The following is a 23,617-nucleotide window of genomic DNA, read 5'->3' on the forward strand; positions in this document are numbered from 1 at the left end:
GCTAGAACCGCTCCCTGGGGTTTCACATGTTCCCTCTGCGTGCGTCAACGCGGACAACGACGAGGCTCTGGCGTAGGTACAACGCAGAAGTATAAATCAGCCTTTAGTGTTAGGGGATAGAATAGACAGTTTGTGCAGTATAAAAATCATGAAAAATCGCCTATGGAATGTCCCCGTAAAACATGAAAACCTAACATGTGTGTGTATGTGTATGTAAGAGTTATGGTCAGTTTAGTTATCTTTTTGTCCTTGTGTTTGTATTTCTTGTTTCCATTCTGTTTAGTTGGCTTACCTTTTTTTAGTTGACATTTTCTGAAGACATTGTAAAAACGGTTGATTTTATATTCATTATTTTTAAACAATTCTTTCGACTATCATGAAGATCCATTCAACCACAGAAAGGAAAAGAAAAGAGGAGGGAAGAAAGCAAAAGAAAGTTGAGTACAACAACACTGTATCATTAGTAAATATAGCATTCCATTTCAACCACTCATAAAGTCTGCAATGTAGGGAGTCCATGCATAGCCAACCAAGGCCGGGATTTTCATCCGTACGGTATGTTAATAATCCAAATTGGGTTAAGTGGGTATTAATAAATCCAGCGATGGTTCTTCCTCTTCAGTGTAACTCCCCATTTCAGACATGTTACATAATTGCAATGGTTGGAAGTAATTGTTTAGTGCCTGTTTTGTTGAGATGTAAAGGCCTGGTGCTTGTGATTTTTGCCCCGGCATGGCTGAACCTGTTTATGTCTGTCACAAGTGTTCATATGCGTGTACATTTTAAAGTTGGCATGAAATGAAAGTTGCAATTGTATTTTCTTCCCTTTTGTGACACCCTTGCCCATACTTTCTAGTTGTCTTGTATTGTAAGTATCTAACTGATTCTAAAAGCAATCACACCCAACACATTTTCTTAACATTAATTTCGTATCATTCCAGTGGCGTAATGAGCCAACACCGGGCCCTTATGCAGGATTATCAAGGCGAGCCCCCCTACTACAGCACGTGATGATGCAATGTCCACGAGTAGGCTACCATGAATAGGACGTTTACACTTGGCATTAACATGCGATCACCATGATCCGATTAGCCATTCAGGACACGGTGCGTTTACATTGTTCACATTAAGGGCCCTTTCACACCTACCTTGTTTGGTCTGAATTTTCAGATTTTTCAGTTTGATCTGAACCAAAACTACTAAAAATGTTCGCACAACGAGGACATTCATTTGGCGTATTTGAACTAGCCTCGTGTATAGTTGGTGCTGCAGGTAGTAATACCATAATAATAACAATGTAATTTCAACGATATGCGTCTGTTCATTCATTGTTGTCAAAGTTACCCCGCCGATTTGACAACACGCTGACGTCAGACGCACGTCTGTTTACAAACCAATCAATGTCGAGATGCAGCCCACATAGGCTGTGTTTACACTTGGCATTAACATGCGATCACCATGATCCGATCAAGCAGATCGGATCATTAGCCAATCAGGACACGGTGCGTTTGCATTTGTTCATATTAAGTAGCCTCTGCATCTGGATAACCGATCAGATTTCTGTTTCTGCATAATATTTAAATTAGGTCTGTACTCAGTAGCACGACACCAAATTAAGAGTAAAGATGATACAAATTAAGCAATGTCCCAATTGCTTTCACTCACTCACTTTGCTTTCATACGCAATCTCCTTTCTTAGATCAAATTAAGTTCAGATAATGTTGCACAATTAAAATGAAAAAATTAGACACACAGTATCATGTAAGTCTAAATAAACTGTTTTAAATATTGACGTTTATTGTAAGGTTCAAATAAGTTTAATTTGTCTAAACTGCGTCTGGCCATTATTTTCTGACAGCCATGTGGGGAGACTGGGGGATTTATATGACGTCCACCTGTGAATGCCGACACAACGGCTGGATTGCGTTTACATTACACTGAGATCCGATCACAATGCGTCCTCGACTACCTCTGGACCAGGACACGCTGATCGGATAGCATTCTGATCAGAAACGCGTTTACACTCGTCTTTTCAATGTGTATGTGGACAACATCCGGCTACAGGTCGCATGTTAATGCCAAGTGTAAACGCAGCCAAATGTCGCAGGTTAATGTGAGATGATGGACAAAATCACCAAAATCCATCATTGTTCGTTTCAAACATGTATTTAATGATCAGTAATATATGTTGTTGTCATTATTTATTCAAATAAATTTGCGATAAAGTAAAACGCGATCAGACTAAAAGTAGTAAAATGCGATAGGGGGCCCCGGCTGTCAATCAATGTCTTCCAGTCACGCGGGCCCCTGATTGGTCCGGGCCCGAAAGCAACCGCGTAGCCTGCTCACCGGTAGTTAGCCTGTGTATCATTCATTCATTCGGATAATTTCAAATATCCGGATAGATTGTTTCAGAGGGAGTGTATGAGTTGCAACAAAACAGAATGTGCCGAACAATCCGTTTCCCAGCTCGCTGCTTTGCGATGCCCCTCTTGCCTGAACAAGCTATTGAGGGCTGGGCTCTTACATAAATGCTACTTAGGGCTGTAGCTATAGGGGATCCGGGGCCCCAATGCAGGTTGTTGCTGTGAACCCTCCCCAGTGAAAATCACTGGGGCCTCCCCCAAAGCCAGGGGCCCTGAGAATTGTGAGCACTTTTCTCCCCTCTAGCGACGTGCTGCTAATGAAAGATAGTGATATAATTTGGATATATAAAATGATGGAACAAAATCTTGGGGAATGATCACAAGCTTTGCTGCTCTTATTAGAATAGCTGAAGTGAAGTGACTCAAACATCACTTGTCAGAAACATCATGCTGGTATCTGACTGGAATCAGCTCAAATCAATCCAGCTGCATTGTATGCAAACTTCAGTGGGATGCATGTCACCACTAGCCCCTGTCTGAAATGTCTCGCTTTGACTTCCACCTCTATATAGAAAAGTACAGCAGCAAGTTTAGTCTTGCGTTCAGAAAAAATGCTCTCAGCCTTTGCTTTCTTAGTTGGGTTGGCTGTTTACATTTACATTTAGTTTATACATGTATACAGATTGATCATTTGACAGGTCCAAACTGTGGATGAATGATTGTTTTTTTATACAGTTAAAAATATAACAATATTTAGTAAAAGTAAAAACATTACCCTATTGCCCATTATCTTACATAGCCAGCATTTCTTACAGTAACCAATAAAACAAAACAGCATGTAGTGTTTTCAAATAGTTTTTTAACAGCTTGTAAAAGACGCGCTATTTTTGGTCCAATGAGGGTTTCCAGTAGCACGGGGAAGAAAGCGCGTGTTCTAGTCTTTCCAGCGTTTTAAAGGAATTTTGGTTAAATAAGACACAGGTTCTCATATGCAATTATCTCGTTTTAATCTGACTCCATGAATTAAATAAAAGTTCAATGTGCAATAAGGTTATGTTTACTTAAATAGTTACAACATGATGTAATGAGAATTCAAACCATTAGTACCCAGCATAAATGTTACCTGAGAGAGAGAAATATAAAGAGAGAGAGAGAGAGAGAGAGAGAGAGAGAGAGAGAGAGAGAGAGAGAGAGAGAGAGAGAGAGAGAGAGAGAGAGAGAGAGAGAGAGAGAGAGAGAGAGAGAGAGAGAGAAAGAAAGAAAGAAAGAAAGAGAGAGAGAGAGAAAGAGAGAGGGAGAGGGAGAGAGACCCTCTCTCCAGCTTGGCATCCAAAAACAAGAGAGTGAAGAACCTTTGCTGTCCAGTTTTGTCATTTCTCCCCCCACCGTGTCCCCAGCACCCAGGTGTGAGACATTCAAACTGACCAATCAGACCATCACAATTTCCTCCATTGTCCCAATCACTGCTATGCTGGAAATGTCTTAATGAAAAGAAAGTGTCTTTGTTGCATTGAAATAATCTTGGATTATTTCCAACAGCTAAAGAAGAAAGTTGAACTACTAAGCTCATACATGCTTTCTTTTCAGACTTTCTTTAGATAATTTGTTCGCTACATTCCATATTGACACAAAATGTCAGTGTATGACATGCTAAAACAAAGTTATGGAAACATTTTGGTGTGCCTTGACTTATCCCACATTACAGTGACTGCCTGAACCCATAGGCAATAAGAATGAATGTGTATCTCCTGAGGGAAGACAAAAAAGAGGACAAAAAAACAAATGGAAACTTAAATGGAAAAGTTGATGAATGCACAAATACATTGCACACTCTGATACATTTATAAAACACTAATAAATACGGACTTTTTGAGCAGATTTCGCTCTATGGTAAAATATGAATTGTTATACTGGAAATGGTGGTCTTTTTCTTAGCCAACACTCAAATTTGAGATATTTTCTAGTTATTTCCTAGTTCTAGTTCTTTTAAATATTTTCTTCCTCGAGGAAAACTTGGCAAAGAATAGATAGCACTTCAATACTTAAAATATTTATATATTATATATTATTTTCCTCATTAATATTTAATTGTTATACTTTTAGTATACATTTTTTATAAAACATAAAAAAGAAATAATGACAGTAAAAATAATATTAACATTTTGTTACTTTAAAAACTGACACACAATTCCATGTCTAAAAGTTGAGTTTATTATGGAAATTGAAAAATAAATGCAAAGGAGCCAAAACCTGCTTGTCAAATAACCTTGGACTGGTTACATAAATTCAGTTTAAGTTTTTTGTGCAGCACATTTGTGCACGGTTTATGCAAATGGACACACTTACATACACATACAAAAACACCAAGGAAGAACAATCAAACCTCTATCACACCATGAAAAGAAACCTAGATTTTCTAACAAAACACTGCAACATAATTTCTATTTTTATTTTAGATTTTACACCATCTAAACATGAGCACCATAAAATCATTGTCCATGCAGCTGTAAACCGTACCCCAGAAAAATAAATTCATACTGCTAGTTTTAGGCATTTGTTCATTTTAACTGTTCCCTATTCCATGTATATGAACGCTTCCATTTTTTTTGTTATTTCTACAAACGTTGATTCATGGTTGTACAAATGTTTCCAAATCATGTAACAAAAACATCAGATGTTGTTTTGTGTAGCATCACATATGATTATTTATTCATGACGAAGATGAAACTGATTTTTTCAGACCATACTTTACAACAAAAAAAGAGAGAGAGCTTATTTATATACACATTTGGGGAATTTTTGTATCCCCATGTGGACCAAATGTATTGGAACAAAAATCACCTTTATCTCTGGAACAAACAGGAATGATCAATATTGAGTTTGTTTTTCTTTTGCCTTAAACTCAACTTCAACCTGGTAGGTTCTGGACCACTGCGCAAGTAAATGAAGGAAGTACTCTCCAGGTCTTGTTTTCTACTTGTGCTCTCTCTGCGCAGTCTAGATCTAGACTCTCCTCCGGGGTACTCCTGAGATTATGAAAAGAGAGGTCACAGAGAGATCAAAGCTTGTAGCACATTGCTTGTTCAATCGACGTGAATGCAATATAAAACATTTAAAAAAAATCTCAAAGTGTCAAACTGATGTTTACTGAATTATTTACCTGGCCTTCTTCCAGGCACCCTTCTTCCCTCTGGAAACAGATTAACAAAAGACAAAGAGGTCAACCATTGGGACAGTTTAGTTTGACATACTTTTGCAAATGTTAGAATCTCACCTTGAATGTAACTAGTGATGCTGTCAGGGTCCTCGCTGAAATCTAGTGTGAAAGGAAAAGAAATGATGAATAATACTGTCATTTATCTGATTATACTTGAAGAACTAGAGAGAAAAGGAAAAGGGAGTAGAGTTCAGTGGTTGACTGGGTCGGCTTTACTCCGCAGCTTGTAGCATAGCTATTTCAAAAGAGTATAAAAGGAAAAATAATAAATCAAAAGTGTTAGTTGTCTTTTATCAGTACCCTTAGCACAATAGAAAGACATTGTATTCTGTAACCTGGAATAGGACAAACTTTAAGGGAAAAAAAGATTTGGAATGAGTAAGACTAAATGAGGTTCACTGTTAGCTCTGATGCTAGCATGCTAATAAGCGGTTCAAAGTGTCACACTACCATAAAGCTCCGTATCGGAGGAGCTGGTGACTGAATATTCAGGACCTGTTGATACAAAACATCAAGCATGTGTCAATACTTGTGAAATCCAGGTCCAGGAAAGGATGGGTTCATTGCTTGAGCAACACGCACTGTTAGGAAATATCACACTTGGTTTCCAGACATATTCCAAGTCACATTATCACACATTTGTCCTTTGGAGAATGACCAAACATTTGGAGTATGAGTATTCATAGTCATTCATAGTTATTAGGGCGGTTTCTTTAGCTATGGGTGCATTTGGCCCAGTGGACTTATAAAATCAATGCATCACAAGAGAATTATGTTATTTGTTTAATCGTCAGAACATTTTCATCACATCTTATATTATTGTATTGTGTTTAATAGCATTGTGTGGTGAAAATTACTTTGTAAACATTTTAAGAATACAATGTTTGGCTTGTCATTTCATAGCTAGCATTTTACTAACACTTTTTGCAAACTTAAACAATGTAACAAAAATAAGCAAAATTTGGCTGTAATACTGACAAAATTACAACAAATATGTTTCCTTTACTTACACTTATCTCACCAAGTAACTTTTGAAAGATCTTTATTAGTCAACAAATTGTTGGTTGTGGTAGAAATGGCACAACAGAGGATCAGTCAAAAATTGGTATAAATCCTTTTTCATTCAATGAAATTTCAATAAGTGGTTACACGTTAAAATTGGGTCTAATTCTCACTATTAACTAACTATTAACTATGATTTTTGCTTCAAACCCCTAATTATGGCTTATTAATAGTTACTAAGGTAGTCGTTGTTTAGGTATTAGGTAGGATTAAGGGATGTAGAATATGGTCATACAGAATAAGCTTCAAAAGTAATAATAAGCAGCCAAATATCTTAGTACCGTAATATGCATGATAATAAGCAACTACTTAATAGTGAGAGTTTGACCCTAAACTAAAGTGTTACACAATAAATTTACGATTACTTAACATTGTTTACATGACAATAGCTTTAATGCAATGATATGTGCAATAACTATCATTGATGTGTTTAATGGTGTTTACCTTCAACGACTCTGGTGACTTTGGTCATAGTTGGTTCCCCTTCGATGAATCTCGTAACCTTAGTCATGGTAGGCTGTCCTTCGATTACCCTGGTGACTTTAGTGATAGAGGGTTGACCCTCAATCACACGGGTAACCTTCGTAAGCCTCGGGTCACCCTCAATAACCCGTGTCACCTTGGTGATGGTAGGCTCTCCCTGGATGACTCTGGTGACTTCTGTAACCTCTCCAGGAACTGCATATATAAGAAACACAGTACTCATTAAACAAACAATCTTCATGCAGCTCAAAGTAATAATCTAGCTCTCTCATTATTAATGAGTTTCATTGGCTTCAAGAATTACCTGTGATGACTCTTCCTAGAGGGAAAAAGGTGAAACATGATTGTCAGATTTCACGAAAACCAAATATTTGAGAAAACAGATAAGCGCTGAAATGAAAACCATTTTTGATATACATACTCCTAAATGTCAGAGGGATCTCCTGAAATCTGTATCCAGCAACATACTGCAAAGGAAAGAAAATACACGTTGACACAGAAATTCACTTATTTAAATATCCTGTCTATTACACTTTTTAGGCATGGCGGTAGAATTACACAAATAAAAAGAAAAGATGGCATTAGGATCCCACTGGACATCTGTTTTGGGAGATCATATTATGGCATGAAGGCTGAATTTGGTTGCACATAATCGAGTCCAGATCCTCAGGGCAAACGGGCCCTAAATACTGTAGGTCTTTCTGTGAACGACTTCATGCTTGTTGTTGCATGTTGCAATTCAATACCTTAATCTGGATGTATCGGATGATCCTTGTCAGCAGTGAACGGAGTTCCTGGCTACCAACAGGTATATCTTTTAAAATAAAACAGACATTTAGTAGTTCTTGAAAAATGATTTCCACACAAAAAAAGAAAGAAAAGAAAAACATCACAGTAACTGCAACTTCATCTCTCACCCTCAGGGTACAGAAGAGTCCTGACGAAGTGAACAACTCCATTTGTGGCCATTATATCAGACTCCGGAACTTTCACAGTGTTGACCTGCATGCTCTGATTTGCCTGCAAATTGCAATATTTGTTTCAATAAATAAATGTTATCATAAAACATACATAGTATATATAATTATATTATGTAATATTTGCTCGTTTTTTATTTTAAAATAAATTATATTAATGTATATGCATCTCTACCTGTATAAAAATGAATAAATAGAAATACATACACACACATATATATATATATATATATATATATATATATATATATATATATATATATATATATATATATATATATATGATAATTTACAAACATAAATGTAAAGAATGGTAATACAAGTTCTTTTTATGTTTAGGAGCAATAGTGATCAGAATATTCATTTTTATTTTCATTGGTGTAAGCTAATGTATTCATATTTAGTAATATTAAATAATATATTGATAGCTAATTTTGCTAATTGACATTGTTTACTCTTACAGTATAACCTTACAACAACATTTTATTTAACCAAAGATTTATGTGACCTTCCCAATATAAAGGTGTATATATATTATATATAAACTGCTAATCATAAACAACATTCTGCACCTGTTTAATACTTCCGTATATCAAATAAATTCAGTTTTTCTTCTACATATAAATCAGAGGTTGTATCAAGGTTGTATCAAGGTAAGTGGTACACTACAAAGCATGGTTAATTTTTATTCACAGGAAATTCCCACCATAAAACTATATTACAGAGCGGAATCATATAATCTGATGAAGGTTCTTGCATGTGTTCTTATAACAGATGTTATGACTTGAAATTAATTTCAAGGCTGGACTGCAGGAGTGCTTGATACTTACATACAACACCTTCAAATTGCTGCCCTGGAGAGTTTTGAGGAGGTTAGTGACTCCAGTCTCCAAGCCTCCACCGATGAAGACGCCGTTACTGAAGTGATAGAGCAGAATGGCTCTGAGGGCGTTAACGTCACCTGATCACAGAGAAGAGACGCTGTCATATCCCGTATCCTCCGTCTTTCATCTTTAATCTCATTAATCCTGAATATAACAAAGCTAAACAGTAATTCTAGTTGTGGTGTGCCTTGAAAATGACATGTATGAAAGAACTCACTCTTCAAAAGAGACAAGTCTCTCTCACTGAGCCCTGCAAAAGCCTCATCTGTAGGGGCAAAAAGTGTGAAATCTCCTTCCTGTTTGAGCACATCAGTCAGACCAGCTGCTTCCATCAGAGACAAAAAGATCCTGCAGCAATGAAGTGATAGTCACAAGGACAAGAAAGCGATCTTCACTTTGACTTGATCAAAATGCACTTTTTCTTACTTGAATGCTCCGTTTTTCACCAGAAGTTGGTACATGGTGGACTCTGGGGCCGTGATCAGGGTCTTCATGAGATGGAGCGCACCGTTACTTCCCTCTTTGCTTCCACGGATCAAGCAGCCGTTCTCAATGCAGACTGCCTTCATAGGTCAGATAATACAAGACAGTTCACTTCCTCTGCATCTACTAATGGAAACTATTTGAGCTATTACTTCAAAATTACAATGCCAATAAATGTCAATGTAAGTAATGGCCCAAAAAGAATTCATACACCTAACATGTCAGTGAAAACAAAAAATCCTTTTTTTTCCTCCCTCTAGCTAAAATATATTTGAACTGTATTGTAAATATGTGTTGTAAAAATATTTTGTTTAAAAGAGGTAAGAAAATACAGTTCAGATACACATACTGTAGGGAGAACAACGAATACATGATTTTTTTTTTAAGTTTCATAAACCTATTGGTGTGTTTATCCATCCTTAAAAAGTAGTTTTATTTTAGTACATTGGAAAAAACTACTTTTTTGAATGATAAAAAGTATATATCTGAAATGCCTGAACATATATTTAAAATACATTTATATAAATAACATTTAAAATAAATATTACCGGCACTATATATTAGCAGTTTCATATGAATACAGTATATATATATATATATATATACACACACACACGTATATTTTTGAAATTTTTGCATAATACAATTTATAAATTAGTTGATTAATTAATATAGAAATATGTATATTTTTTGCATAGAACAAAGACATAAAACAACTGACTGTGCGGTAGACGAAGACTCTGAGAAATTTCCCTGCGAGTGTTTCCAGGCGCTGACCGTTGTACAGCTGACTCAGCACAACCTTGTTCTTGATTATGTGGTTTTCCAGAATGATCTTCAGGAAGCTCTGGTCCATGGACATCACCTCATCTGGATTGCAGAGGAAACAAATTATTTCCACTTTCCATGATGGTTTGGATTACCATCATGACAAAAAAGTTTTGTGATAACATGTGCATAATCAATAACATGATATAACGCAACTTGGATTTAGGAGTTTTGTGATAACATGTGCATAATCAATAACATGATATAACGCAACTTGGATTTAGGAAAATTAAAAAGACCAATTAACCTCTTCCATATTAAAACATACAAATAACCAAAGAGGCTGTACCATTAAAACATTATATGTTTCAAAAACTGCAACATGTAAAGACTTGGCCAGCCTTTCGTGGTGAGCAGTTTGTAGAATGTGCATTCCCAGACAGGACTTTCGGTTATTGTAACCGCAGGCACTGTCCCTTTCCCCCATGCAGCCTAGTAAAAGGAACGATTTACCCCTGTAAATATAATGTGATGAATATGTTCACCTGTCATTAGCCACAAATGAACTACAAACATGTGATGATGAGGTGAAAGATCCAGCTTAGCCTCCTGTGAGGTCTGAAACGCTCTGTATGGGAGGTGGGATATCAGAAGTTCTCATCTTCTCTTTCTTTCAACATCTTTTCAGTGCTGGACGCCCAAGGAGGCCCATAGATTAACAGAAGCTGCCATTTTCCATACACAGGCATTGAATGAATCATATGTTTTTACACCTGCTATCCCGCGAGGAATCAAAGTTATACTGTAGTTATGAGACAGCAGAAGTTAACAAAGGCAAGGCACATCAGCAATTGAAAGAACAGAGGTCTTGCTAAGGTAGAATTAAATCAGACAATGACAGAAAAGAAACAAGGAGCTGAGTAAAGGCAAGGAGACCATGGAGTATGGACGTTAGTTAAACAGAGGGAGAGGGAGATTGACATGTATTTGCTCACCGTTGAAGGCTGCGTTGAGTGGAGCCAGGAGCGTGTACTCAGCCTCGGGTCTCATGGCTGCAGACAAGCCTAGCTCTGTCAACATGTCACCGTACGTGGCCTGAGATTGTCCAACCAGCTCCATAACCTGTTTAGCTTTAAAAAAGCAAAATCACAGCATTTATAGGCTATTTCAGTGCAAAAAGATAAAAGAGACTGATAGGATAAGCTTACCAGAGTCGGGCATGAGGACTTGATCGATGAGGTGGATGACTCCATTGGAGGTGACAATGTCCTTCTTGAGTACCATCTTTATTCCATTGACTGTAAGGCTATCGCCATCGCAGCCAATCTCAATATTGCTGCCCTCCAGGGTCTCATGAGACGTGCCGGCCATGATGGCCTCAGAGCACTGAACCGAGTTCAACAGATGGTAGTTGAGGAGAGCTGAAAGAGAAGAAACATCAGTCTCTGTCATCCAAGCACATCTGTTATTCCTCTTACACGCCTCTTGAGATATGAGGAGATCATGGAAAAATTATATTCGTTTTTTTTGGGGGGTGTTTAGAACATACCACATCAGGTAAAAATCACACATGGAAATGAGTCTGAAAATGCTTCATACAAACATGCTAAATTACAATTTTGCACAGTGATTTAACACAGTATTTGCTTTAAATGAATGTACATGAATTCACTCGCCAAGCCCAGTTTTCCTGAGAGAATGGTTGTAAATTTAAAATCCACATATATGCTAGGCTTACACTAGCATATAGACACAGTAGCTTCAACATGAACTTTGATTTCATGACCTTTAATATTTTTTAAAGACCATTTAAATTATGTGATTTAATCATTAGATTATGTAGATATGCATGCAATCCATTATGTCATTCCATCTCCAATTAGTTCCCAAAAGGGATCCTGGGGTAGCCTTGGGAGCCTTTGGGTCCTCCTCTCTGAGTGAGTCTCTCAGCAGCAACAAACCATTTGACTGGAAATAGAGCGAGTCTCAAGTCAAAAGTCTAGGGACTAATAAGAGGGCAGAGATCCCATCGCCACCATTTTTCACTGGATCGTAAAGCTAACAGCTGTTTCCTGTCTATAGGTCTCTGGCAAGACAAGGATTATGCTCTTTTCAGAAGGTCTTAGATCTTTCTCCTTTGGCCCTTACAATGAACATTATCGCTTTAATGGTTACAAAATGTATTCCGCATCACTCTGGAAAACATGAACCACTGGAGCCAAATGGGTGCATATGTTCAAGCTGGCTATCATCTCACTGTATTGTTCATTGTGTTAAATTTGTTGGTATTATATTCAATGGTTAACTGTACAATGCATCAGTATCTAGGTTAAGCTTGGAGTTTTCCTTTTTCATTTTGGCGTCCCTCAATGAAAGTTGCTTAAGTAGCAGATCAAATGTCTTTCCGCTTGGCACAACAGATTTGGCCATAATATTAGTTTTATTTTAGTTTTCACTCAAGCAGTTAATATAAGCCTTAGGGCATTTCTGACAAACCTTATATTCATGAGAGTGGGGTATTATGTCATTATTTTACATGATCGCTGGGGAAGTTAATGCAACTCCAAAGCAAACATCAACCACAGTATTCTGAAAATACTGTAAGACGTACCCATAAACTTCAGTTCTGCTGCAGAGAACCTTCAGATTTGATCTCTTCTCCAAGTGGCTCAACTGTAACCCTGTCTAAATCTCAAAGTAGTCCTATAAGTGTTGTTATGAGACTGTTTGCCAACTGTCTGAGAATTCCAGGTCTACAGCTCGGGGTGCAGCGGGCCCATCTGGTTTGAAAGGGGGCAAAATAATCATTGGCCTCACTCAGTTGACTCATATCAACAAACACGGCACGAGGGCACTGCCAGATCCTTGATTTCCTGCATCTTTGTCTCATTAAATAAGAATAAAGCCTTTCTTTGTGCCAAGTCTGCCATCAATATGGGATTTAACGTGTCCCTTCGACAACTTAAAGCATTCCATTTGAGAATAGTGCAATGGGAAATCATGGGGCTTTACGTCTTGGGTTTACCTTGGAGGGAACCCTTGTCTTTCATAAGCCTGTCCATAACCTCTCTATCCAGATTTTCAAAGGCATCGTTGGTGGGGGCGAACAGGGTGAAGTGTCCCGGCTGACCCAGCTTCTCAATCAAACCGGATTCAGTAGCCACAGTCTGGAAAAGAAATGGAGCATAAACAACTTTTGGTTAATTGGTTTGGTTCATGAACTACACAGCTCCAAGTTTCCTTAACACTTACACTCAAAGTGCTTAGTTCATCGTCGACTTCGATTATATCCTGAATGGTGTTGCCAACAGCTGTGATGACTCGGTCAATGACGTGGACGACTCCGTTGGTGGCCACCTGGTTGCCGTGAATGATCCTGGCACAGTTCACTGTGACAACCTGAACAAGAACCATGTGTAAATGAAGTCCCTCACAAAAAAGAAAGTAACCTGAAACATAACCCTCCATTTCTCAAGATATCAAATTACCCCATTGGAGTAATGATTGATGAGCAGGCTCAAGTCGTTGTACATGGAGGTTGCGGTCATTCCGTTCTTGAGGTCTTTGGTGAGAAGCCGTTTGTTGACCATGTGGTAGTGCAAAGCATTGTACAGCTCGATATTAACATTGCTCACCAGAGCATTCCTCACCTCCTATAGAACAGAGAGGAAGCCAGTGCAAAACAGTCAAGGAATTACTCAATTTCCATGTTTGTGCTGAATATAGAAGGAACGAGATGTTACCGCATCCAGAAGATCCCATGCATCATTACTGGGTGCGAAGAAGGTGTACGACCCGGAACCTTCAATCTCTTCCTGTAGCTTGGATATAGCAGAGTATTCCTGGGTATTTTTGGCTTTGACCAGGCCGAGGGTGCCATAAACGTTGTCAATGGGAGCAACTGCAAGGAAAGTGACACAGATTAGCCGAAGATTGCAGCCTAATAATTTTTTTCCCCCTACATTATAGCATTCAAACTAGATATCAATCATACTTAGCATACTTATCATTGTAAATTTGTATTTTATTGACACTATAACCTTTTGACTTTTAAGACATATCAATGTCAGACTGGTCAGTAAGTAACTATTATGAAATCAACCAACCTGCAGGACAGCCTCTCAAGCCGTCCAACTTCATGTAACCTGGGCAACACTCATACAATACGGTCCTGGAGGGAAGACATAAAACCAGAAGAACATGTGTTAAGTGAATATTGAAGCCCAGGCATTTGGTGCCACTTGAAAAAATAAAATACCGGTAATGTACAGGCTCAAATTCATTTTTTTTTTTCTTCCTGGATGCCATTCTCACGTCGTTACAAGCTATCCTGGTTTTAATGATAACACAGTTCATGGTATTGGACAGACAGTCTTTCCATATGGCAACCATTAACTGTCTTTGTACATAAACATGCTATGTGGTCCCGAGGTTTGTGCCTTATTCCACTATCATTACGTTGTCATAGCATTGCATTAATACTTAAAGTGCCCTGAAGCCAAGTGCTGAGACCAACTTGGTGGTTTAGTAAGGCTGATGGGGTATTTTTTGGATCCAGGAACCCTTTAAAGTAAATTTATAACCCAGTGAAATCCCTTGGTTTGGAAGTTACAATGTACAATGGGAAGGAAATGTCGAATCAGCAGTTTTCCAGTAATGGAGGTTGCATTCTGTTTTTTTCTTTCTTTCTGTTTTCATTGAAAACGGCCTTTAAACCTTCAAACCAAGCTTGTAACTATGTTTCCATGACCACACAAATGGAATCTCATGGATGAGAAGTCATTTTGTGCTGCAGCATTAAGAAACAAAAAAATATAATCTAAAAATTAATTATAAAACTGAAATCATCTTAAAAACTATATTATTAAACCATCTGATTATATATCTATGTGCTTTAAAATACAACTATTAAGCATCATGTAAAAGAAGGAAATCCTCACTGTTGTACTTCAGAACTTCATATTACAAATGTCACCATAAACATCTTCAGTCAGACCAATGTATTTTTGTGCATCATTATTTTTTATTTTTTTCCCCATTCCCTTTAGTGTGTGTGTGTGTTTAGCCAGTTGCAAGTTCATATGCATTATAACAGGCTCTTAATATGAATAATGGGTTCAATAAAACTCACCAAAGCTAATTATACCAACTATACAGCAGCCATATTGTAGAGTTAATAAATAGCGGTTAATGGGAAACAGGTTTTTTATAAGGTCCTCTGAGAAAACACCCCTGGAGTGTTACAATCCCTTGAGAAGTTCTCAAGTCTGCTGATAATAAACAAACTCCAGCAGTGGTGGAGATTCAGAGATAAACTCTAGTCAGGGTTAGTGCACATGGAAATCTCCACACCAGCAAAATGGTTCCATGTTGCTGAGTTCTGCAGAAAGATAAAACAGCCTGCAAATCACCAAATGAGAACTGACAGTCAGTGGTGAGGTCTGTGGAAGAGTGGAAACTACAAGCCCCTGAGATTGAGCAATCACGAGACTAAGAAACTAATGGGGATTTCAAAGCTGTCCTCTATGTGACCGCCGTGCTGAGGATCCAGAAGCAATAGTTTCGGCTCATGGCTGGGCTCCATGTCTTCTATTGAAGAGAAATGCTGGGAAAGGATAGCTGATGAGATCATTAGAGCCTCACTAGAACATGAACTTCTAAAGCATCTCTCCCCAAAACGGGAGGAAAACATGACTCCTGTTGACCAGACATGCTGAGGGAATGCATCCACATGAATCATTGGGGAGAAGGTCAGATTTTCCAATTGAATTGAAGTTCTCCCCTGTGAGTCACCAGTTCAAAGGATCCACAACATTATGCATATGTTCAAACCATTAGGATGGAGCTAAAACCATCAGATAGTGGAGATTTCTAACAAAATATATAGATACGTTTTGTAGAACATCAAACCAATTACTTAACTGAAAACAGACACTCATTTTTTTTTTGTAATTCTCAAACTTCTCTCAACTGCACATTGAGACACCATCAGTGATATACACTGCATGAAAAGAGCTGTATACGGACAAATACGGGATGGGAAATCTCTGCTAAACTGTAGGTTTGCCAGATAAATGAGGCAGAGTGCTTGGAAAGGTAATACACAGAAGTAAACTCGTGAAACATCCAGAAACCTTACGTATGTGGATGTATATAGGAACTGGTGGAAGTTTCCAGGAATCCTTACAGCTGGTTGTAAGGAGGGGTGGGTGTGAGGTGTGAGGTGTGAAGGGCTTTTTATATGTTAATGACCCCCAGGTAGAGGTGCCTTCTCTGTTTTCAGAGCTGGGTGGGGGGTGGGAGACAATGTCTCGTAAAGAAAGCACATACAGTATTGTGGAGGTTTGCTTGAGGGTTTGATGGAGAAGCAAGCTGCAAACACTGTTCTTCTCGAAGATGCTATCCAGCGTCTTTATGCTCTTGAGCGAAAGTTTGACGAGCAAAGACCGCAAGAGGAACAAAGACCGCGGGAAGAGCCATTACATAAAAGGATAAAGACAAAGGCATTGCGGTAAGTTGAGTTTTATTTCATCTGTAAGTTACACAACGTCGTTTGAAAACTTTTGTTTCCAGCCAATGTAACGTTATGTGTGCATGTATTAAAGCGTTTTTCATTCAATGTTACAGGAAGCTCTAAGGCGCCTTCACAATTCGGAAAACAACCCACATAAATATGATCCACAAACTGGGTAAGACTGCTGTTTTTCTGCTATGTTTATTTAGCCTTTGTGGGCCATGCTGTTTATGGGGTTTTACATATTCCTTTTAAATGCATTTAATGACACATTCTCTCTTTCCACACAGAATAAGTTTGCCTCGTAACCAAGCAGTCATGACTTATCTGCTAGAGGAATTGAAAACAACTTTTGCAGATGCAGACCCTGAGTGTATACTAGGTAATTTTTTAAATGTTTGTTTAACAATTTGAATGTCCATAATTTTAGTCTCTTATATTTTGTCCATCTTATGATTTCAATAGTGTAGTTTCTGTCACTTATCCGAATTGTCTTTTATTCAGCGTGTTGCAAGACATACTTTGAAACACTTCGGAGAAAGTACAATTTGTCTCAGCCAGAAAAGTCCCAGCTAAGAGATGCCATTAAAACAGGAGCTAAAAACCGACAAAGGAAAAGACGGGTAAGTGTAGAAATTCATCAACTTGTCTTTAAAGGGATAGTTCACCCCAAATTGAAAATTCTGTTATTTTCTTCTGATAACCACAAAAGAAAATATTTTTAGGAATGTTTGAAATCAAACTGATCATGAGCTCCAATCACTTCCATAGTTTTTTTTTTCTACTTTAAAGTCAATGGGGCTCATGATTGGTTGGATTATAAACGTTCCATCTTTTGTGGTTATCAGAACAAAGACATTTACTGGTTTGTAACAACATGAGAGTGAGTACATTGACAGAATTTTCATTTTTGAGTGAACTATTCCTTTAAGTTTGATACATTTCTGGGTGTTTTTAGTGGTTAACACATTGTGTGTTTTGCAGTTGCTGGATTCCAGGTCCAAGGTTGTTCAAACCGATGCAGAGAGAGAGCTTTGGCAGACTGCAACAGTGGAGCTGATGTCTGACGAGGAGGATGCCATTGTTGATGGAAGGCCAGTGTGGATTGTGAGGTCTCCATCTCACAGGAACCCACAATTGTCAGAACTTTGTGAGGAGCTTCAGCGCAGATTGGAGGCAGACATGCGCTACACTATTTTGCATCATCAGCGTGTTAAGGCTGATGGAAATGGACATGATGGACCTTCCTTTCTTCAACTTTAACTAAACTGCACTGGTTTTGCAATTTTAATAATTGCACCACAAACTGCACATTTTCACTTATTCTCTTCTATTTGATCTTATTCTTTGTATACTTATTAGGTTAGATTTATTTAGTTTCATATTCTGCAACTTATTTTCTTTTAATATTGTTTGTGTTTGGTTATATTTTAAATACTTAGTGCTGTGTGTAGTGTACATATTAAGTAGTTTATTTAGTTTTATATTCTGTAACTGTTATAATATTGCTTGTGTTTAGTAAAATTTTATAAAAGTACTTTGCTTTGTGTACATATTATTTCGTTTTATATTCTCTAACTGTTATAATATTGCTTGTGTTTGGTTAAATTTTATAAAGGTACTTTCCCCTCTGTACAGTTCCTATAGTTTTATTTATATATTTAATGCTTTATTTATATATTTAATGCTTTAAGTGTTTTGGTTTAATTTTAATAAAAATAAATTCTGAATCCATTCTGTTTTCCATTTTTGAGGGGGTTGGGTTGTATAGTAGGTGGGGTGGTTATAGTTTATTAACATAGCTGGCCAAAACCAATCAAGTCCCTATGCTATGAGGGCTTGGGTTGGGCTAAATGAAAACCATGACCAATCAAATACTAGTATCAGGAAACTGACAGGTCACTGTCCCAATAGTTTTTAGGGTTTGGGGTGTGTTTTTGTTAAAACAACCAATCAATGTTGAGAAAAAACACCAATAAGGACAGCAGAGGTGTGTCAAGGTGTGAAGTGAAAGGCCTCTTGAGGTGTGAAAATGTCTCCTGACAACATTCTTCAGGGGATTACTTGCCATGGCAACAAATGGCTGCATATACCACGGGGATATCCCTTCAGCAAGATACATCCGAATTGGTATCATTACGGGAGTTTCCTAACTTGGTGGAATTAGAAGTTTACCCTCAGTGGAACTAGTAGATACTTCCGAAAATCAGTGGTGTATACAGGAGTTTCCTAGTACGGATACACCTCTTTTCATGCAGTGATAATTGTTTTTTTTCCACCAATCTTTGAAGGAGATCTAAGACTGTCATACTCATCTCAGTTATGTAAGCTAAGCACACTAAACCAGATATTTACAAAGATTGCCAGACCGCTATGTAATGGTCTGCTGAGTGCAGAGGAAATCCCCAGAGCAGAACAGTTCCTGGCTTTTCGATATACAAAACTGCAAGATAAGCAGAAAATCTACAGAATATCTCAGGCAAGTCTGGCTTTGCAACTAAGGAAGTTTGAAACCACTGGAGGTTACCCCACATCGGTGCTGTTTGGTCACATATGAGAGGCCCGGGAAAACTCTTTATGTTGTTGTTCCACTCTTTTCCAACCACGGAAAAAGGAAAAGAAACCGAAGGCATAACAAACTCTACATGAATCAACGGTTGTGGTTGACCATGTTGGCCTCCAGAAACCACAACCTTATTACTGGAGCCTTCACAGTAGGACATTGCCGCTCATCTTACGGTATATTGTTGATCTAGATGTTGAAATCTTTTTTTGCTGTTGTTGTTTTACATTTCACACATCATTAGGTTCACTTAGGTTTTTTTGCCAAAGAGCTTCTCGAAAAACAAAAGAGCCTGCTGACATTTCCACCTTGTAGACAGCTGTGTATGTTCGCCCCAGGACAGAAATTTAAGGAAAGGTGTTTCAACACAAGCCAAGCACTCCAGGCGAGCTTTGCTGCTTTCTTTAATCATCGATGGCATGTCCTGACAACGTCAGTGGGTCTCACCATTTTATACCAATTAAGGTTCTGCAGCTCTCCGGTGGTTTGTGCCGTAGAAACACATGGAATTTGGTTTGTAGCTGTAGAGCAATTCTTTGTCTTGGCAGCCATGTTGAACTATAAATCTACTGTTGCTGTCTATTTCTGTATTTTACAAAGTCATTTGAATTGGGAGGATTGTAAATTCAACTATTAAGCTGCATTTGGAGCTCAGCTTAAGTAGGAATTCATCTGTGAATGTAACTGTTGGAACTGTCTTCACGCACTCTTACCAGTTGGGACAGCGACCTTTCAACTTTGACCATTGGAGTAACTGGAACTTTCCAGTTTCTGTCAAAGAGACAGGATTTGTAATAACCTCCAGGAATCATAAAACATCACACTTACGCTTTCTTTCCACAGATGGCCCCTTGGTACCAATTACGGCAAGTGCTGAAGTATTTCTTCTTTGTCCCCATGACTTGCTGGAGAGCGCACACATTTGGTCTGCAGAGAGGTAAAGGTAACACAGGATGAAATGAGTAAAGCTGGGAGGTCACACTTTAGATTAGGGTCTAATTCTCACTATTAACTAACTATTGAGAACGTTTGCCTCAATAAACCCCTAATTACTGCTTATTAATAGTTAGGTAGTTGTTCAGTTTAGGTTATTGGGTAGGATGAAGGGATGTAGAATATGGTCATGGATAATAAGGCATTAATATGTGCTTTATAAGTGCTAATAAACAGCCAATATCCTAGTAATATGCATGCTAATAAGCAAATAGTTCATAGTGAGAATTAGACCCATGGTGCTTTTCTTTTAAACCTGGGACAGTAATGTTTGACTTTGATGTAATAAAATTAGAATAAATTAGGACAATGAGCTATAATTGACCAATTTCAAACCATTCTTAAGACCTTTGTATTTACAAAAAAAATGACAGCCATTATTTAAAATGATTAAATGATTTACAAAATATATAAAAGAAAACAATGTAAAAACATTTTGTCAGGTAACCTAAATGTATACTTATAAAATCAAGTATTGCACTGTAAATAAATAGTTTTTATATTTTGTAAGTCTCTAATATTATTTAGTATGACAATCAACCTGACTAGATTTGGTTACAGAAATTAATAACAATATAAATAATTTTACACAGTTTGCATATTTGTTGCACAAAGACAAAGAAAGTTTCAGTTATACAAATGTACAGTAATAATAATAACAGCAATGTAATAGTATGTAAAGTAATAACCATATGTACAAATTTTAAAATATATATATTTAAAATATATATAAATTATGAAAATTATTCTTAATTAATAAAATATATTTAAATAATATATGCTATTTAAAACTTAACAATTTAATAAATAATATGAATAATATGTCTTACCCTTCTTTCTTTGCTCGAATACGACTATGGGCAACTATCTTGTCATAGGCGGAGGAGTCTGCCTGGTCAAAGGCAGACAGCACAAAGAGTGCAAAAGTAGCCGCAAAGAGTCGCTTCATCCCTGCTTTCCCCACTGTGAGACTTCAGAGCAAGAATGGGCTCAGCTGAGGGGGAGAGGGCTTTTATAGCTCAGCTCTCTGCAGCAGGACAGACTGGCAAACTGTCAGTGCACCAGCCTCTCCTGTTCACCAGTGTGTCTGATCTCACCTCCAACACTGAATAAGCAAAACACAAAGAATGGAGGATTAATTCAACAACGAGCTGAGGTGTGAGGAGGAAATGTTGTCGAATTCCTAACAAAAGAATAATTATATACAGTACACGCAGAGCTCTTTTAGTCCATGTTAGGACTGGTGTGGAACTTTGAGATTTTTTTTTTTTTTTGAATTGCTAATCATTGTTCTGTGCTGGTGATATTTGGCATATGAAAAAATATGCAGACTATGCAGCATACATATGTTGCGGTTTTCATAAACGACCAAGAGTCCAAAAATCTGAGAAATGCTTCTGTTTTGCTTTTTTAATTCCAAGTTTTCCTTTACTAATTATATAATCAGAATAACTATTTGAGTGAAAAGTTAAGAAGAAATGTAAGAATGTCTTTGGTATGACAGCAGAACTCAAACTAGTTTGTGTAAAAACTCATGATCATGTATATCCAACAATTGAGAATGTTCAATGGAAGCAAGAACATCTGACCTTTTGTATGAAGATCACATGCTCAATATCACAAATTTAAATCTTAATATTTCTTCATTTTATATTTTATACCTACTTTTCTTTATTGCAAATCTTTTCAAAGATTCTAGAAACATATTTTTTCAGTAACTAGCTTATTTCCACTTGAAAAAAAAATGAGAAAAAAATCCCCTATTTTCACTATTATCTCAGACTTTTCGACCTCATGCTACATTAATCAGGTATATTATATAATGTAAACATTTTTTTAAAGGAAGTCTGTTGGTAAACATGTGACTGTAAAGTATTTTAGAAATAAAACATGAAGAATAAAATTGTGCAAAACGTAGGCTGCAGGAGTAAAGTATAAATCAGTTTTACATAACGCCATAGCTTCACTCCAAGTATCCACATATTGACACCAATACAAATCAAGCCCTGAAGCATCAGATACAGCAGTTTCATCCAGATTCATGTCTCTGTGCTTGGCTCACTCTTGTGGCCAGATGCAAACATAACTTTGGAAAGATGTGGTATCTTTACAACCTTTTGAACGTTTTGAATGAGTGGCTCCATCCTGTGGAAAGCTATTGCAACAACAGCAATAATTAAATAAATAAAAATACGAAAATATATTTTTGACTTCACACACTGTAGCCTAGACATATTAGCATGGTTTTAAGGATGTCGCCCAATTTGAAGTCAACCATCTATCTGCCTGATGCTGCCCTTAAAGTGCACTTTGTTGGCCCTGGACATCCAGAAGGTGTCCACAAAGGTGAAGTGAACATAAATTACCACCTTTTTTTCGCAACACTCATCCCATCATGCCATTGGTCACAAAAGATATCGGCCTTTACAGGGCCTTTCTTTCTTCTGACCTGCAACAACCAAATTGTTTGATTGACCTCATAAATTCTAGTAAACACAACTACATCAAATCAAGATTTGTGTTATCTTTCGAAAAATAAAAAGTTATTTAGAATAAATCGCACAGAATCGTGTTCCTGTCCTGAAGTGAAAATGTGTAGCCTACATGAGACCGAAGAAACGCATCTGGAAATAGCTCCTGTGCTTTCTTCCCACTCTTCCCTCCCCTCCCCACCCCGTCTGTGCTTTTATGACTTTTGGAAAAGCCGTGCTGCAAATGTTGCATGCTTTCCTGGCGAGCGAGAGACATTGGTAGTAAATATCAGAACATGAACATAATCCCCTCAAGCTGCGGAGGGATTCCACTGTAAACAGATAGGCGAGCACGAGATGTGAAAGAAAAGTACAGGACAAAAAGAACAACAAAAAGTTAAAATTGGAAAAAAGAACACTAAGTTATATAACAATATATAGTTCAATAAACTCAAATAACCTCCACAGTCACCAGATCCAATAGCTTTGGGATGTGGTGGAACATGTGCTGACACATCTGCAGGAAACGTGACGCCATCATATCAATAAGGACCAAATTCTCTGAGGAATGTTTCCAGACCTTGTTGAATATGTGCCATTAAGGATTAAACCTTAAATGCATAAATGTTTTGCCAATCTTGACATATTTGGGTCTTCAGCGACCCGTATCTATCTGACACGGATGGATCTCTACCTGTCTCGATAATATAAAACTCCTCTGATATTAGAGTAACAGTAACAGAATAATACAATAAAGCATATTTTGTTACCTTTTGGAGCTTGGAAGGGTTTGAGCAGATTGCTATATTGCTTAAAATGAATTGATTGAAGAAGAA

The 23,617-nt window shown here is 37.5% G+C and overlaps 2 protein-coding genes across 3 annotated transcripts; one reads left to right on the forward strand and one right to left on the reverse strand.

The window, feature by feature from the left end:
- Positions 1 to 4,561: 4,561 nt before the first annotated feature.
- On the reverse strand, positions 4,562 to 23,594 carry postnb (periostin, osteoblast specific factor b). 2 transcript variants are annotated; one of them, XM_079610904.1, is made up of 21 exons: positions 23,552 to 23,594; positions 21,141 to 21,415; positions 20,146 to 20,244; positions 14,347 to 14,411; positions 13,984 to 14,141; positions 13,729 to 13,893; positions 13,493 to 13,639; positions 13,266 to 13,407; positions 11,449 to 11,661; positions 11,236 to 11,370; positions 10,194 to 10,342; positions 9,416 to 9,552; positions 9,207 to 9,337; positions 8,936 to 9,066; positions 8,046 to 8,148; positions 7,875 to 7,942; positions 7,532 to 7,595; positions 7,090 to 7,323; positions 5,641 to 5,682; positions 5,527 to 5,556; positions 4,562 to 5,392 (listed from the first exon to the last, which is right to left on the reverse strand). In XM_079610904.1, the coding sequence occupies exons 2-21, from the start codon at positions 21,257 to 21,259 to the stop codon at positions 5,370 to 5,372; spliced, it is 2,355 nt and encodes a 784-aa protein (XP_079467030.1). In that variant the 5' UTR covers positions 21,260 to 21,415; positions 23,552 to 23,594; the 3' UTR covers positions 4,562 to 5,369. The 2 variants fall into 2 exon arrangements, with proteins under 2 accessions (XP_079467030.1, XP_079467029.1); XM_079610903.1 differs by lacking the exon at positions 23,552 to 23,594 and adding an exon at positions 6,034 to 6,078 and having other exon boundaries at positions 21,141 to 21,421.
- LOC306997583 (uncharacterized protein C14orf93 homolog) lies at positions 16,756 to 18,060 on the forward strand. Its single transcript, XM_079610905.1, has 4 exons — positions 16,756 to 16,929; positions 17,045 to 17,136; positions 17,259 to 17,377; positions 17,739 to 18,060. Exons 1-4 carry the CDS (start codon positions 16,859 to 16,861, stop codon positions 18,015 to 18,017), a joined length of 561 nt encoding a protein of 186 aa, XP_079467031.1. The 5' UTR covers positions 16,756 to 16,858; the 3' UTR covers positions 18,018 to 18,060.
- Positions 23,595 to 23,617: the final 23 nt, after the last annotated feature.

This window comes from Phoxinus phoxinus (genome assembly GCF_949152265.1).
Source record: "Phoxinus phoxinus genome assembly, chromosome: 4".
NCBI lineage: Eukaryota > Metazoa > Chordata > Actinopteri > Cypriniformes > Leuciscidae > Phoxinus > Phoxinus phoxinus.